The sequence below is a fragment of the Glossina fuscipes genome, unplaced genomic scaffold, assembly GCF_014805625.2.
Source record: "Glossina fuscipes isolate IAEA_lab_2018 unplaced genomic scaffold, Yale_Gfus_2 1, whole genome shotgun sequence".
Classification (NCBI taxonomy): Eukaryota; Metazoa; Arthropoda; class Insecta; order Diptera; family Glossinidae; genus Glossina; species Glossina fuscipes.
Window position 1 is genome coordinate 12,402,629 of NW_023998415.1, and position 16,222 is coordinate 12,418,850.

General features: G+C 31.2%; 2 protein-coding genes across 10 annotated transcripts in view; one reads left to right on the forward strand and one right to left on the reverse strand.

Annotated features, from left to right (window-relative positions):
- Window positions 1-16,222, reverse strand: part of LOC119631952 (whirlin) — a 100,059-nt gene that overhangs the window by 14,439 nt on the left and 69,398 nt on the right. For 4 of the 9 annotated variants that reach the window (XM_038024588.1, XM_038024585.1, XM_038024587.1 and 1 more), the window contains one exon: window positions 1,803-1,808. The exons of 2 other annotated variants lie outside the window; for them this stretch is intronic. In XM_038024588.1, coding sequence (XP_037880516.1) covers window positions 1,803-1,808 — 6 coding nt within the window. Of the gene's footprint in view, window positions 1-769; window positions 851-1,802; window positions 1,809-16,222 lie in introns of all 9 variants that reach the window. 3 more of the 9 variants (XM_038024581.1, XM_038024583.1, XM_038024579.1) reach the window with 1 other exon arrangement.
- LOC119631953 overlaps window positions 15,345-16,222 on the forward strand; it is a 17,842-nt gene continuing 16,964 nt past the window's right edge. Inside the window, exon 1 of the transcript XR_005246728.1 lies at window positions 15,345-15,385. The gene's annotated coding sequence lies outside the window, so the exon portion shown is untranslated. The remainder of the gene's footprint in view (window positions 15,386-16,222) is intronic.

Genomic DNA, 16,222 nt, shown 5'->3' on the forward strand with positions numbered 1-16,222 from the left:
AATTCCCTGGAAACCTTTCCGGCTAATGTCCCAACTATTTTTGTCGTTTTTTCGATTGACTATGAATATAACGCAGACTGTTCATTAAAACATGATTTCCACTTTTAGCTATAACGTGGACGCATGCTCTCGATGTATGAGGGAAAATGATCACAATTATCATTTTTTTAATCTACAACCATAACTATTATTTCTCTTAAAGAAAAGCTATATTATACTCTTATGATTGATTTTTATTTTTCACTTTTATCCAATAGCTAGTTTTCTATACGCATTTTTCGCCTTTTTTGCTTTCTGGTCAATATAAAAAGTTTTTCGATCCATTTTATCGGTAGTTACTGCAGATCAGTGAAAATTTTCATAATGATGTCATGTAAGGACGGACGTATTATCGTAAATCGAACCCGAAACCGGTTACGATCTGCTTTGATTCGAACACCCTGATGGTGGATATATAATAACATAATGTATTTTTGCATTTTAAAATTTTACTATGCATTAAGTTTATATAATTTTTTTTTTTTTTGTTTGGTGAAGGATATGGTGAAGAGAAGAGAGTTTAGCAATATATAGTCAAACATTGATATAAAAAAAAAACAAAAAATGCAATTTACAAATAGGTGTTCTGCAACTGGCTTTTGAGTTGACTGTTTTGTAAATAATGGTTGTTTCATTTTTTGGGTATTTATTTATTTTTGTTTTTGAAATTTCTTTTTTTGGTTTTTTTTTTTTTTTTTTTTTTTAAAGTGAAAAATACAATTGCACTTACAATAGGTCGTCCCCAATACCATGATTTGACACGTTGTGTTAAACCACCCAAATGTGAACGTAATCCATCTAGGTAGCCGCCCTGTAAATGTACAATGAACGAGAGAAACAACAACAACAACAACAACAACAACAGCAACAACAACAGCAACGGCAAAAAAATACGAATACACCCATACACCCCCATCCACATACATACATCCTCATCCACACACACACACACACACACACACACACAGACCTAAACATGAAAATAAATGTAATAAAACAATGGGAACATAAAAAAAGAAGAAATAGAAAAAACAAAAAAAAAAAAAAGATGATAAAAAATAAGGAAATCAAGAAGAGTTTATAAATTATTTAACTGCAAGTCACTCTATAAATCTTATCTCTTCATAGTTAATTATGAGATAAACCGTTTAGTTAAGATATAATGCAATTGAAATGAAATAAACTAATTGAACTAATTGAATAAATTTGTCAACTTAAAGGTACACAGGAAGTATTTCTTAAGGGGTTTGACTAACTAAATCTTTACGCTCAGGTACAAATCTAAGGCAAATTTCTAAGTTTTCATTATTTTACTATGTATTAAGTGCGAATTACTTTCAAAAATATTTAAAATTTTTTTTTTCCTTCTCTCTCTCTCTCTCTCTTTCTCTCTCGCTCCTCTCTTTCTCGCTCTATCTTTTTTTTTTTCATCTAAATTAACTATATATTACTAAAAAGTATTTAACAACTTCTATAAAAAAAAAATAGTTTTCTATTATATAATTTGTTTTTAAAATGTGATTTCCTTCAAAGAGAGAAAAAAAATTTCTAATTTCTTTATTCAAATCTTTTACTAAAGAGTACTTCTAATGGCGGATGTTTATGTTTTTCATGTACGATGATTATTATGTTTACTTATTTTACTTTATTTAAATTATAACGAAATATCCAACCTATGGATAAGTTAGGTAATTAATTTCTTAATAAAATAACTTAGAGGAAAAGAAATACGCAGGCTTTTACGCAATAAATCAAACACTTACCTGTTCCTATTTGATCCGTATTATCCCCAGTCATATCCAGGGAAAGACATGAAAAGAAAGGGAGTAACATATAAATTTATTTAAAGTATTCATCAAATTATATACGAAGTAGATCATGTGATTAGAAGAAGATGAAGAAAGAATGACAGCATTTTTAGAAATCATGTGTAAGAGAAAGATTCCTTATGAAGCTTATAAATAAACTTTAGTTCGATCGTAAGTACTATTTCAAGTCATTTTCCATTGTTGCAGGATTTGCGATATCTTGCGTTGGATCTCAAGTGAGAATATGCGAAATTATCGAGAGACTCGTAATTGTAATTGTGTTTATTTAGGTATGGGCTACACGATCGCTATTTATAAACTGCAAAGTAGAAAATTTAATTGACAATGTACATGAGAAAATATGCCAAACATTTCCCGGTTGCTTTGCTTACACGCTTTTAAGTTATGCGTATTTTTCTTGTAGGGTAAAAATTGATTAACACCAGTCTTAGGTAAGGGAAAGAAAGGTTTTTTTTTTTTTTTCGCTTATACCGGTTATAAGATCTTCTCTTTTGGGTATCGTTTCGTATCCTGTATACATCTAACGTACATAATGCACATTTACATTTTAGATTCCATATGTGTTTCCTGTAAATCCAATTAAATCTAAAAAGCTTGTCTAAGCTACGAAGCAGTATTCTAATACTCTAGTATCAGAGATGATTTATCCGAGATTTTGCATGGGCCTAGGAATTCGTCTTTTTGCAAATATGCTAATTTTGTCTGATTTTAAAGATATTCCGATAAGTAGGGCCTCTATACGGAGAAATAAAAAAATTCTATTTGGGGTAGCATTTAAATTTCTTCAGGTGATTGCAGTCGTTTGATGATCAAGCCTTGGATAATATCCTAGTGCTCGATATAAGTCATAATTTTTTCATCACCAAATTGACATGACTTGTATTATCAGCATGTGGATGATCAGTATTAAGTGATAAAACAAGATGATCATGTTATAAATTTCGAATAATTTCCATCACTATTATAATTAGAGTAGAATCATTTTCGTTGTAAAATTTACTCGTAAAACCGCTCCAAACCATTTTATGTCCTACATAATCCGAAATTTGCTCAAAAAAGAGCAATTAGTTTGATTTAAACTCAGGAAGGAGATATCTGGATCTTCCAAATGATGTGTTGATATAAAGAATACGTTTTAAAGTTAACAGGAGATCACAGCCACGCCACCTGATGATGCAACCCTAAGTGGAAATGACACATTCTGACAATCTATGCATGCTAATCGGACGTGTAGTAGTCCGGTTATAGTGTCATCAATAGTAACGCGAGTTTTTATCCAGTAGCAAAGTGAACAAGCCTTAGACGCGCTTTCAGATTAGTCATGAAGGCGTAGATGATGAATATGTTGGGCATTTGAAATTTGTGCTAAGTGAAGATGCATTCCAATTAGTGGAAATTCATATGTCCAAAGCATCAATTCATCGCATTCTCAGCGAGGTTTGTTCATGCTTCGTTTCGATGACTTAAAACTGGATAGAAAAATTTCTACTTATAACTAACTGCTCCAGCTATGATTTAAAACCAACGATTACAACAAAGTATTTACAATTTATTTAAATGTCAAAGGACAATGAAATACGTAGTGTACGTACACTTAACTTACACTTTAACGTACACTTTAGTGGATCCAAAAAAAAAATGTAAAAGGGAAAGAAAGAAAAGTGTTGCGAATGATTTCATTTTATTTTATATAAAACCAGAGTTTAGTGACGGGCGTTTTCAAATCTTCCTGCTGACTTATGGAACACACTTTGTAATTGTATATTAGGGAAATTGGGTGATCAGCTACTCGTGTGTTCAAAGTCTTTAACGAAAGCAAAAAGATAAAGACGTAAAGTCAACTTAATATGCACCCTTGGTTCACCAGGTAAATCGGCTTTGACATCTAATGAATTCTTTTTTTACAAACACTTTACATATACATAGAATGGAAATTGATATAAGCGCATGCACAAGAAAACGAAAAATTCTACAAAAGCCAATTAAAAGATTTCCAAAACTAAATATTTTATTTATTTATTTATTTTTTTTTTGTTATTTTAAATCAATCAAGTTTATAATAACATAAGTGCTTTAAGAATCATTCTCATCGAAAAATTTTCCAATACTTTTTGCTTTGGATACGTTTGGGTAAACTGACGAGATCAACTCTGCGTAGTTTGGAAATTGGTTTTTGGGTCTGCTTAAATTTTGTTTTTTTTTTTTTTTTTTTGTATGAAATGCATGAATATGTACAGTGAGAGCGAATTAGGAACCTTTCACCTTACATATTTCTTCAAACTATGGCATATGTATGTTGAACGTAGAACAGATATGCGTTTAACATAATACCAAGAAGTGAATATAAAATCGTAGGTCAGTTTAGTTTGATTGAAGCTCAGATGGAAAGCAATGCACAAGTTCAGCCTTAATTCTTATATGTTACATGATAGGATATGATTTACATTAACTAAATAATAACATTTTTCGAATCAGTTAAAGAGAGAAATCATTTCAACTTCTACTTCTCTACGAAACTCATGCTTCCATTTTCATAAACAAATAAAATTTTTATAACAAATACAACTAAAGTTAAGTTAAATGAAAAGACAAACACAAAATTGTAATCGACAAGTGAGCAGCGAAATAACGTTAACAACAATCGACTGAATGGTGCGATAAGATTTCATTTAACACTCTTAACACGTTCACGTGACCGGGAAGATTTTCCAGGGTTTTGAGAAACTTTTCCATAATCAAAAGTCTCCCATTCCAAGCCAACTGTTATTCAGTTATTTAATTTGAGCGGGATGAACGTACGTGCATTGACTGAAAAGCTTGCACTCTCAACAAGAAGATAACAACGCTTGTTCCCAAAGGTTGGGGAATATTTTTGCGTATGCCTTGATAACTACTTACACTACTTACAGTAATTGAAAATTGAAAAAATTGAGTACCGGGCTGTCGTTAACTATTTTATCTTTAAAACATGTATGAGTCTATGCAGATAAGAGGTGAGCTGGGCGCTATATACGTGGATCATTCACGACGGGGAAACATTGGGGGCTCGAATTAAGGCGTGGTTATGTCAGATTGGCTGACGATGCACATTCGGGATGACGAAAAATTATGAGGCTGGAGACCTAATATGAAAAAATCGAAACGACTTCTTTGCTCACATACTGAAGCAATTTTTATCAATATTTAGAAACGAGAAAGTTGACTGAACGTTGGTTTCCACCTTCACAAACGATAGAATAAAAACACCCAGGCGCAAGTCGATCCCTATGATAAGAACATTATATAGATGGCAGGTCTATTTGTTGCCATACACACCATGTTTTCTAAATCTAACTTGAAGCAACGATTATTTTTGGGTAATAAATTTGAAAAGGACGCTCGCTCATGTGATAAGATCGTTATGGAAATTGAAGCGTATTTTAAGAGTTTTAACAAACTTTTTTACGTACGTTAGGAAACGTTTAGGTTGATTGTATCATTTTTGAAGAAGAAATTATCTTGGATTCATGGCTATTCCGACAAACCTCGTAAGCTGTACACAAGATAATGTTTTAGTCGCAGATAATATTTGCTTCTTGCTGTTAAAATACCACTTGTTTTAGAAGCAAAACAAAAAAACAGAAAAGAAACAGCGTTCAAGGATACACGGCTGCGGCACAGTTGCAATTACGGTGCGTGCATGGCGTTCCAATTGCCATCTAATCAGTGTTTCACTCAATGACAATCTACTGATTTTCTTCATTGAAAAAGCAATCAAGTCAAAAGATTCTTCGAAGCGAAGGGAAATACTATGGGAACTAACTATTTATTAAACCCGATAATCCTCATCAGAATGGAGAGGAAAGAGGCCCGTTTTTACGAAATTTATTGTATCATTTATTGCAATAAGCATTTAAAGGATCATCACGTATTTGCTAATACACTCGATATGTCGAATAACGATGCTTGATATGTAAATGTAATGGATGATGGCAGTGATTTTCGGGAAAAAAACGATATGAAAAACACAATGTATATGAATAGAAAAAGATGTAAGCTAATCGAGCATCGTATATATTTCGATGGACGATTTTGGAAGTCTAAGTTTTCCTCAGTACTAAGCTAGCAAAGGGAAAAGTCGTTTAGTAGATACGCCTAAATCTTTTAATATATAAATAATTGTTTGAAAAGAGATATGTCTGCGACTCGACAAAAAAAAAAAAAAAAAAAAATTAAATTCGTTAAATGCCGAATTTTTGGTACAAGTCAAGTCAACTGTTTTATGTTATACAAAATTTAGAATGTTATTTACGCGTGTATTTGCAAGTTACGCATGATGGTGTTTTTTACTTTTTCTTGTTATAGCCATAATAAGTATTCGTATGCTATTTTAGAACGATAAGCTTTGCATTTGAATTTGTAGTTTTTACATTTTATTAGCATACTTTCAGGCGAATCGCTTTCTTTTTCAGACTTAAACCCTAGGTAAAAGTGTGTATGACAGGAAATCTCTATCTTTATTTTCGCAACGGTAAACGTTCTAGTAATAGGCGACATGTAGGCAAATGTAGATGAATGGAAAGCATATCTCGTATGCTTATATCTGTCCGTGGTGGGGGGAAAAAAGAAAGCAAAAAGAGAAGAAATGGCAAATAAATTACATTTGTCTAACGTTATGGTATTTAATTATAAATAATAGCGAAAATCTGCTCACTTGATGATCGTATATCGTTTCTTCAACGTACAATTTGTTATACCAGAGAAAATCTAAGCACATAAAGATATCGTCAAATGCTTTAAAATAAAAAGTGATGAAATCCCAGGAAATTTCGATATTTCTGTTATCAATAACAGTGGAAGAGCTCTAGCTCTAGTGTACGAAAATGAATAGGAGATCGTTTTTGTTTTTTTTTTTTTTAAAAAGAAATGACATTTTTTGAAATATTTTTAGCAACTTTTGGAAAAGGCAAAGTGTTAATTCTTGATTTTAAAATTTACGCGAGACCAGAAATAAAAAATAGTTAAAAAGAATTTGTTAAACTGTGAAGAATTTGGCCATGAAATAGCCTGAAAAGAAAAACAAATTGGGGAGTAGTTGTGAAAATGGGTGATTGCATTGACACGTACACAAAAGGCTATTGAAAAATTCAAATTATCGTCACGCTTGCTCACAGTTATACCGCTAATAATAAAATATTTTATTCTTAATAATGTGAATGAACTTAATTATCTTAAAGTAGAAGAATCCTTGAGAAGCGAACAAAATGCGTATCCAAGTCTTCAAAATTTTTGAGAGTTTAAAAGAGAGAATACGTGAGCATCCAAATAGATCAAGTTCGCCGGAGTATTTTGGGAAAAGGATAACGCTTAACTCCAATTAACATGAAATATGACAGCTGGACAAGAAATGATTAAATTTGCTAATGAATGGTAAACGGGTCTCTCAAACAAGAGTAGCAAAATTCATAAAATAGCCATTATTCGTGTCATAGGTAGTTTGTTAAATAAATTTCAAAAAAAGAAAAAAATCAACGTTCTGGAGTTAAACGTATACAACATATGCATGTAAGGCGTAAAAATAATTTGACCGAATAGAAAAGAAAAAAAATTAGGTTAAAGTGTAACCGAAAATTGAATTTAGTTATTATTAACACGAATGTACATTCGGCGTTTATTTAAATTGTTGAGTTAAATCTTATTGCATGTTAATTAATATAATTATTTATTCGATAGCTTAATTCGTATTAATAATTTTTAATTCATATTATTTAATATAATGATTATAATGTTCATTAACTAATTTGTTATGTATTATACTGGCTGGATGGAGATAAGTTTACTCATACACTACACTTCCACTCACAAACATCTAACATTATAAAAATTACATATAGGGCATATTTCTGTTGTTGAACCCCCCAAGGTCTGCGAGCTAGTGCAAAGTTTATTATGCGCCTTTAAGGTATGCTACACTAGCATTTATTTTGGGTGCTTGCTTTGTCATTCTCATTGTTTACATTCGGCAACAAGTCTATTCAAGGTTACATGATATGACGTAAAACTTAGTTAAACGTTCATGAGGCAAAGGCATATACAATTCTCTGTTTTTTGTGTGAATATGCGCTATAGTACACATATAATGTATACTCAAAAAAAACAAAGATTAGGTAGCAAATACAACTTGTTGTCCATATCCATCGTGGATACTAATTTATATTGACGACTTCTTAATTTTATATATGCCAAATGCTTGATATTAATTTCATTGTAAAAATTTTACAATTAAAATACGTAAACGCACACTTTAATGGGCCAGGGCGAATTATTAAATACCCGACATTACCTTACAGCTATTGGCCATAACGACTTTTCAATATAAAGCGTTATATATGAAATAGTCGAAAATAGGGTTCAATGTTAACCATTTTCAAGAACGTTCGTCTTTTGGCCAAAAAGCACGCCAGTATTCCAAATTTCATCAAAATATCACACCAAAATAGATGGACAGAGATCAGACGGCCATAGCGACAGACAGGCTTAGATCGATTTAGAAAATGATTCTGAATCGATTGATATAATGAAAGCTGGGCCCACGCTAACGCTCTTCTGGGTGTTACATACGTACGCACTAACTTAATATATTTTGTAAAATAACTAGTGTAGGGTATAATTAGATCATAATAGTAATTTAAGATAAAAAGAATTAACTGTACCAAATTTCGACCATCTCGACCCACTGTTTGGATTCTATTTTATGTTGGAATTTTAATGAAAATTTTGGTTTCTTATAACAGAAAATAGTTTTAGAAAATAGTAGAAATAGTTTTACTATTTTATGATGAAAATTGATCCATAATAGCTGTTTGATATATTAATAAACTGTGCTGAATTTTTGAACCTCTTGAGCGTAAACACTCTTATGGAAAGTAACCCTTTATTTGCAAGGAGGTCTAATTTTTTATATACACTTCTATAATAGTAAGTACAACACAGAGTAGCATTTTTGTATTCTATGGGAAAAATAAGAATTTCATTGGACGATGGGATGCAGGGTATTAAATAGCGGCCTAGCCCGATTGTAATGTTTTCACTCGTTTTAGTTTTAGTTATGTCAGGTTGTCTAATAATCTACCTAGCTGTAGTTGACTAATTTTATAAAGATATCCTTAACCAGTTAGCTCGTACTGACGAGTATACTTTTTAGGGTGAGACGGCATTATTTCACCGTATATTTGTATACTCAATGTTTGAAACGAAATTGACGTCTCAAATTTCCCAAAAAGCTTGCGACAACTAACTGGTTAATTATCGTTGACTATTTTAGAGATTGGTGCGATGTACATTAGTAGTGGCTCTCACGGCCCTTTGAAAAAGCATAGATCGAGTGTGACAAATGTATGGAAAATTTGCATACGATCGAGATTGAATAATTCCCAGGAAGGGACAGATAGATGAATGGAAAAGTCGAAAAAACTTCCAAAACATCCAAAAAAAACTATAAAGAAATATGTGAAAAAAATGCACAACAATTAAAAAAAATATATGGTTTCGTTTTTCTGTTTTTATAAGTCTCGCGTTTATTGCAAAATTTTCGTATGCGGATATCACAAATTTGGGCTGAAACTTTCGTTTTTACGAGCAAACTGAGAATAATTTGTCAATTGCAACTTTAAGCGCTGTTGCACTAATTAGTCCTACCTTACGATCTTTATGCTAATTTCTTAACTTTAAAAGAATTAATTGCAATTTTATTGTTATATAAAGAAATTGTATTAACGCGTAAACTTAAACGAATCCTTTAATATTCTGTGCCATGATTATTAGATTTAACGAGAAATTCTTTCACTTATTTTATTAGTCGGTCATGATAATTTTTATGAAATGATTTCATACATTTCACGAGCTCTGTACATTTTCTAAATAGTAAAATATGTAATCAAAGAACTTAAGCAAGTCACATTGTGCCTATTTCCCCTGTTCCATGTGACTATGGATTTCACATACATATATCGTTGCAGTGATCAACCGAGATTCTTATTTCCTATCTTTTAATGGCAAGAGATGAAGTTGCTTTCTGGAAAAAAATATTCTCTTTAAGCAAAAGGTAAATTCCTCTGAAATAATTTAGTCAACGGAATAGCATCTAAGTTCGTAACCTCAAATTTTGCAACCGTTTGCAACTGTGCATTTGATGGACTAAAAGTTGATTTTCCCAAAACGCTAACATTCGATTACATTTTGATAACAAACATGATCAACATAAAATTTAGACTGTAATGGGAAAAATGTAGAAAGGAAAACCGTTCTTTTTAAATTTACGTAGAACTGACTTTTCTTATATTTTTACTTTTATACTATCGTATAAAGTATTTGCTTAACGCATGAAACACGAAGGTTTCCTTAAAGCATGAAACTCAGAGTACAAGTCATCAACGAGACCAGAGCAATTGGATGTCTTGGATAAACGACTTTATAGATAAACGACGCTTTTCTTACATCTTATAAGCGTAGGATGGAACAATGTCATTTACAGGCGGTTCAAAGATTTTGAAAACCGAGATGACAGAATTTTCTTTTCACTAAAGTTGAATGTAGTTTTCTTTTTTCTTTCCGCTGTTTGTGTACTGCGGTGAGGATCAGAAAGAAGTGAGGAAAGAGGAACAGATAGGGTGCTGATGGCCGTAGTCTAATGAGTGCGCGCGTAATCGATAAGCGTTATAACTAAGACCAAAATAAACTCTACAAGCGACTTGGGAGCCATGATTTTTACCCGTTTGTCGAGTCTACTCTTGTGGACTGAGTTGAACAAAGCTAAGATCAAGAAATCTATTCAAAGACTTTTATTGATTTACTAAGCTTAAGCCATGTAAAAATCGAAAACATGAATGGAAAGCAAGGTTTTTTGAAGACGATAAGAATGCCATTTAGACTTGGAAATTTTCAATGATTTGAGTTAATAAGAAGGCATGTTTCGCATGCAAAACTAATTAAGAATTAGTAAGAATGACACATCACTACTTACTTTGAAAAGGTAAGTATTTTTCTTATGAATTCAAAAGTCATTGCCAAAAGTAACCTATTTGAATATTACGGTACATTTCTATCACTAATTGCGAAGTTAGTATCTACGTTACAAAGTTTTAATTGATTTACATAGACAGACCATTGCCGCAGCGCCCTTCAGCATTTGAGTGAGTTTGCAAAAAAAATATTTAGTTTTCGTTATTACTAAAAATCTTCTCATCGTCGTAATATAACATGACTTCGTATGACTTATTGTCAAATTACTCAGTGTGTTACAAACGTGACTGACATATCTGGTATATTTTTTTTTTTTTTTTCATTCTGCGCTAATAAACCAGTTAACATATTATGGTGTTGAATGTGTTTAAAACTGGCCGCACAAGACTTGAAGAAAATATCAAAACAAAAAAAAACAAAAAAAGTGCCGTTCATGAAATAATACATTCACACTATACACTCACGATGTAGGGAACTAAATCAGCGTATATGTGCGTGAGTTTCATTTCATTTACGTATGCGTATGTATATGGTTCAGTTCATTTATCTTTGATTAGTGCGTGTGCCTGTAACATGTAACAGTTGGTTTTTCTGATGTGCGGCCGGCCGAATGTAGTATGAAAATTACAACATATAATATTGTCATGCTTAGCAGAAGATCTCAAATGTATTTTTACTATATAGCATGATCTTAAATAACCGACAAGACAGAGCGTGTAGACCGACGAATTAAGAAAAATGCGACTTAGAAGACAACAACACTACGTACAACACATGACTAATGTGTAAATGAATGTTTGCAACTAGTTTCTTATTGCAACTGTTTTGTTTTTTTTTTTTTTTTTTTGCTTTTTGCTCTGTTGACCAAGCAATAGAGATTTTTTAATGCTCACTAATTAAACAGCCGAGAGAGAGAAAAGTATGTTAAATTATTTATGCGGTTTGTTACTATCACACAATAATGTATAACGTACAATGCACAATTTCATATTCAACACATCGAGAGACGACGACGACGACGACATCTAGTTTTGTAGTTAGTTTTAAAGATATAAACAAACTTGTGTTAGAACAAAGTACAAGAGCAATCACTTCAAATATATTTCCAACTCAGGCGGAAAGACAATTTAATTAGATTCAGTACAGTACAGTTTCCAGCATATAAAATATGTAGTGACCGACTTTTCGATTAACCTTGAGCACGCGTTTCCTAATAAATGTATGAGCAAACTTGGAATTAAAAGAAACTCAAGGAGTACCCTTAACAGTGTTAGCTTGTAAGTATGAATTTAATATTTCTTTCTGTATGTGATTCCTATGGATGGATTAAAATCAGAAACTTCAACTAAATCTATCTCCTTCCGAGCAAATGTGGGCCGTGGCCTAGGTAAGTGAGTGTCGACTATTCATTAAAATTTACCGCATTATATATGTATGAAAACTGAGTAAAAGAGAACATTTTGAAAGAGAGCATGGATGGAAACGAATTTCTTAAGGTATTTATACGTTCCAGGATTTATGATAACTGTACGTTAAATTCTTGTGATTATATGCACAGAAAGTGTTGGATTAGACTTTCAGCATACTTTAGTATATGAATGGATACAGAGCCATTTCTGCACGTCTGTTGATCCGTACACCTTTGCGTCTTTCTATTCGATTTCGGTTGTTTTTTTTTTTTTTTTTTTTTTCTATTCACTTTAGATGTTCGAGATATGTTTTGGGCCCAGGACGGACGGTTTTGAAACTGGAATTGTTTCAGATTATTAAATAATTTTCTGTTATCCATATGAAAACAGTTTATCTGGATAAAATTCTGTGAAAAATACTAGTTTGGTACACTAATCGAATAGTAAAAAATTTGAATTGAATGGAACCGGTTTTGGACCTCTTCCGTTTTAAACGAGCTTCTGTATGATAACAAGGTCTAAGTTTATGTATTGTATGATGACAATTGGTGCAAATTTTATATATATATATATATATATTCACTATGGTAAATTTGCCCTAAATAGGTTTATTTTTATGACTCCTCTCCATGTGTACTTTTTTAGGAAAACTAAAGTTTTTTACCGGAATAACATCTAATTTTCGCCACGTTATAAGGAAAATAAGTGAAGGATTGTGCGCGAAGGAGTGATATATAACATTGAATAGTCGACCTTGCTCAGTAGTTATCTTCTTTTTATAAAGATTATCGGAAAACACTTGTATAGAGTTTACATCGCACTCCAACAACCCGACAGATCGTATACAATGGAAAACTTGAAGTTTGTTCGGTTTGCACGTGTTTTCCGGTTAAATTTTTTTTTTTTTTTTTTTTTTTTTTTGGGGAGAAATGGAAAAATTTTGCACGTTGGCATTTTGCAAACGTAGCTCTAAGGATAGAGTGTATGTTTATAAGATGAAAGAGTGAGACAAATCTCAACGAGCAAGACAATGTTGCAAATGGCTTATAGACCGTGAAAAGTGTATTGATCAGCGTATCGTTAGGACGAATATTTTTTTTTCGAATCAAAATAAAATGTTCTGTAAATGAAAGAATACAACGAATACATTGAAGGGTTGTATGTATTCGATTTGCACCCAAAACTTTATTATGTACAGCCTTGTTTACTAGCATTGTATTTTTTATGTATTTATTTATTTATTTAGTTTTTTTTTTTTTTGAAGTTCTTAACTTTGAATTATTTCAAAACTTTTATATATCCATATATATATATATATATACGTACACTATACGTGTATATTACTTCAGTTTATTATTCACTTTGCGATTAACAGAATCACTGAGTATTAATTAAATGTATTGAAAAAGTCATCGTTGACGTGGAGTCGCTTTGAAATTAAATATTAATAAATAACATTCAGTTTATTCGAATCGGTTGACTATTATAAGTGAGATGAGTAAAAAGATATTAAGGCAAAAAATTCGTTGAGATGTTTCGAAAGCAATGACAAGGTCAATATACCTTTAAATTAACTTAATAAGATTTAAGGTGTGTGAAAGAAAGAGGTAATAAAAAAAAGTACAATATAGCTGATCATTGTGGTTTTATAAATGGTATAAGGGTAACAGGAAAAGCTAACGAAGAAGAATATCGCGAATCTAAAAGTAATCAAGTAAATTCGCTTTAAGTTAGCCCCTATATATTATATTAAATATTAATTTTGACGTTTGGTTTTTTGAACCATTTATAAATATGCATTTATGACCACAGGATGATTCCATTGATCCAATCAATTTAATCGAAACAAAGTGTAAATGCAAGCAAATGCTTACCAAATCTGTAAAACAAATATAATTATGCGAAAAATTAACGGAACTTGAAAAATGATATGACAAGAGCGAAACGTGAGTGAACGAAGTGGATTTTGCCTTGACATTTAACTTTGAATTGCTTTAAATCTAATTCGATTAATTGAAATAATTGCGAACAATTTTTCAATTTAATAAATAAATAATGCGTGACCGCATTAAAAGAAACTATACTATGGACCATAAGGTACAACGACGCTTTGATCAAAGAGCAAGAAAAGCTCTTACAACTTTACCAAAAAGAGAAGGCAAGGAAGACTTATTTGAAATGATGAACTTATAATATGAAGCGATTACACAAACAAAAAAAAAAAAAAAAAAAATTCAATGTGGTCGTGGTAAGAAAAGTACAACAATTGCTAAAAAAAAAAAAAAAAAGAAGAACAACAAAAATGCAAAAGTAATCCCGAGCTCCCGATCTATGATTTAGTAATAATTCCTAAAATGATAAATAAATACAAATAAAAGACTATAAGATTACATTCATTTTCGAAGAAGTGTCTTTTGAAGTGATCATCACTTTATGAAAATCTCTTTATTTTTAATCCAACTTTACGTATTTGTCAGTTCGGAACTCACTCGTATTCATTTATTTTCAATTCTATTTGGAAAAATCTCTTTAAAATCTTTTCATTTTTCATTTATTCCGTTCAAATTCTAAAATTATTTCAATTAAAATGGGCGTGCCTGTGAATATAATTGCACACGTTTTGAAGTGTTTGAAAAAGTTGTACTTCTTTTTTTCTCCTAAAACGTTGGCAACTATCTGAGAGTCAATCGCAAGAAGATAAGTGAAAGGATGGGGATAACTATGATAGAATTGAAAAAAGCATTATTGGCATATGCCAGCCAGCAAAAATTGGCTAACTTTTTTCTAAACTGTAGCGTGATTATGTACACTGTGTGCGCACTATATGTGTTAAGATTAGCTGACTTCTCAACGATTTCAAGTGTAGTTCGCCTTTTGTGGCTCTTGGTCTTGCAATGGTTTTTAGCCTCTAATATATTGAAACACAGTCGTTGGTTAACGTTTAAAGCGTACGGTTGTTGGATACTCTTAAACAACGCGAAAACTTCAACAACAAGGAAATAAGTGCTGTAAACAATTAAAAACAAGACAAAAAAAAATTTTATGAAAGAAAGGAAAAAAAAAAAAAAACAAAACACAAAATTCATTTTGATTAACTGGAAAAAAAAGGTAGGTTCACTTGTTTGTGTTTTTTTTTTTTTTTTTTTTTTTCTTGGGAAAGGAATGAATGTTAAGAAAATGAAAAAAGAAAAAAAAAAACTACTTTTACCGCTAAAGCGAATATACGTTCTACGTTCTATGCGAAAGTATCGGTTTAATTCTTTCAAGTGAATTAAAATCTTACGGATTATTTTTGGAAATTATTTATTATATATTTTGTATTATTATTTTTGTTTTCGCTTTCATTTTTATTTTTATTGTTTTCCTTTTCGTTTTTTTTTTGAATGATTTTTAATTCGTAATAAGGTTTTTATGACTTTGATTTCAATTTTTTTTTTATTTTTTTTTATTTTTATTTTTTTTTTTTTTTTATCTAAACATAATATTAATGTTTTGAACTGAGAATATTGTAAAAAAAAAAAAAATATATTTGTAATAGAAATAAAACAAAATTAGAATACAACAAAGGTTAATGTTACTTCTGTTTGAGTTGCGTTTTAATCATTTAAGTGCCGTAGAGAGTATTCTTTTACTGTAGCTTTGCGGCAAAGCACTATTTCGTCACTATCTTCGCCGTTATGATCAAGAGACGTATCAAACGACAATTTCGTCAATATAATGTTTATAATACGTAACACATAGCATATACAATGCAATGTAAACAAACTTTCGCAACTGTTTGCCAGTAAGTGTTTAGCGGTGCGTTTTTTTTTTTTCTTTGTTTTTTCTTTTATTACCGCTAAAGTTTCGCAACAAACGCACGCCACCGTTGGGAAAATATATATTTCAATTTTTATTCATATTGAACATATATATATATATATATATATATATATATATATATAT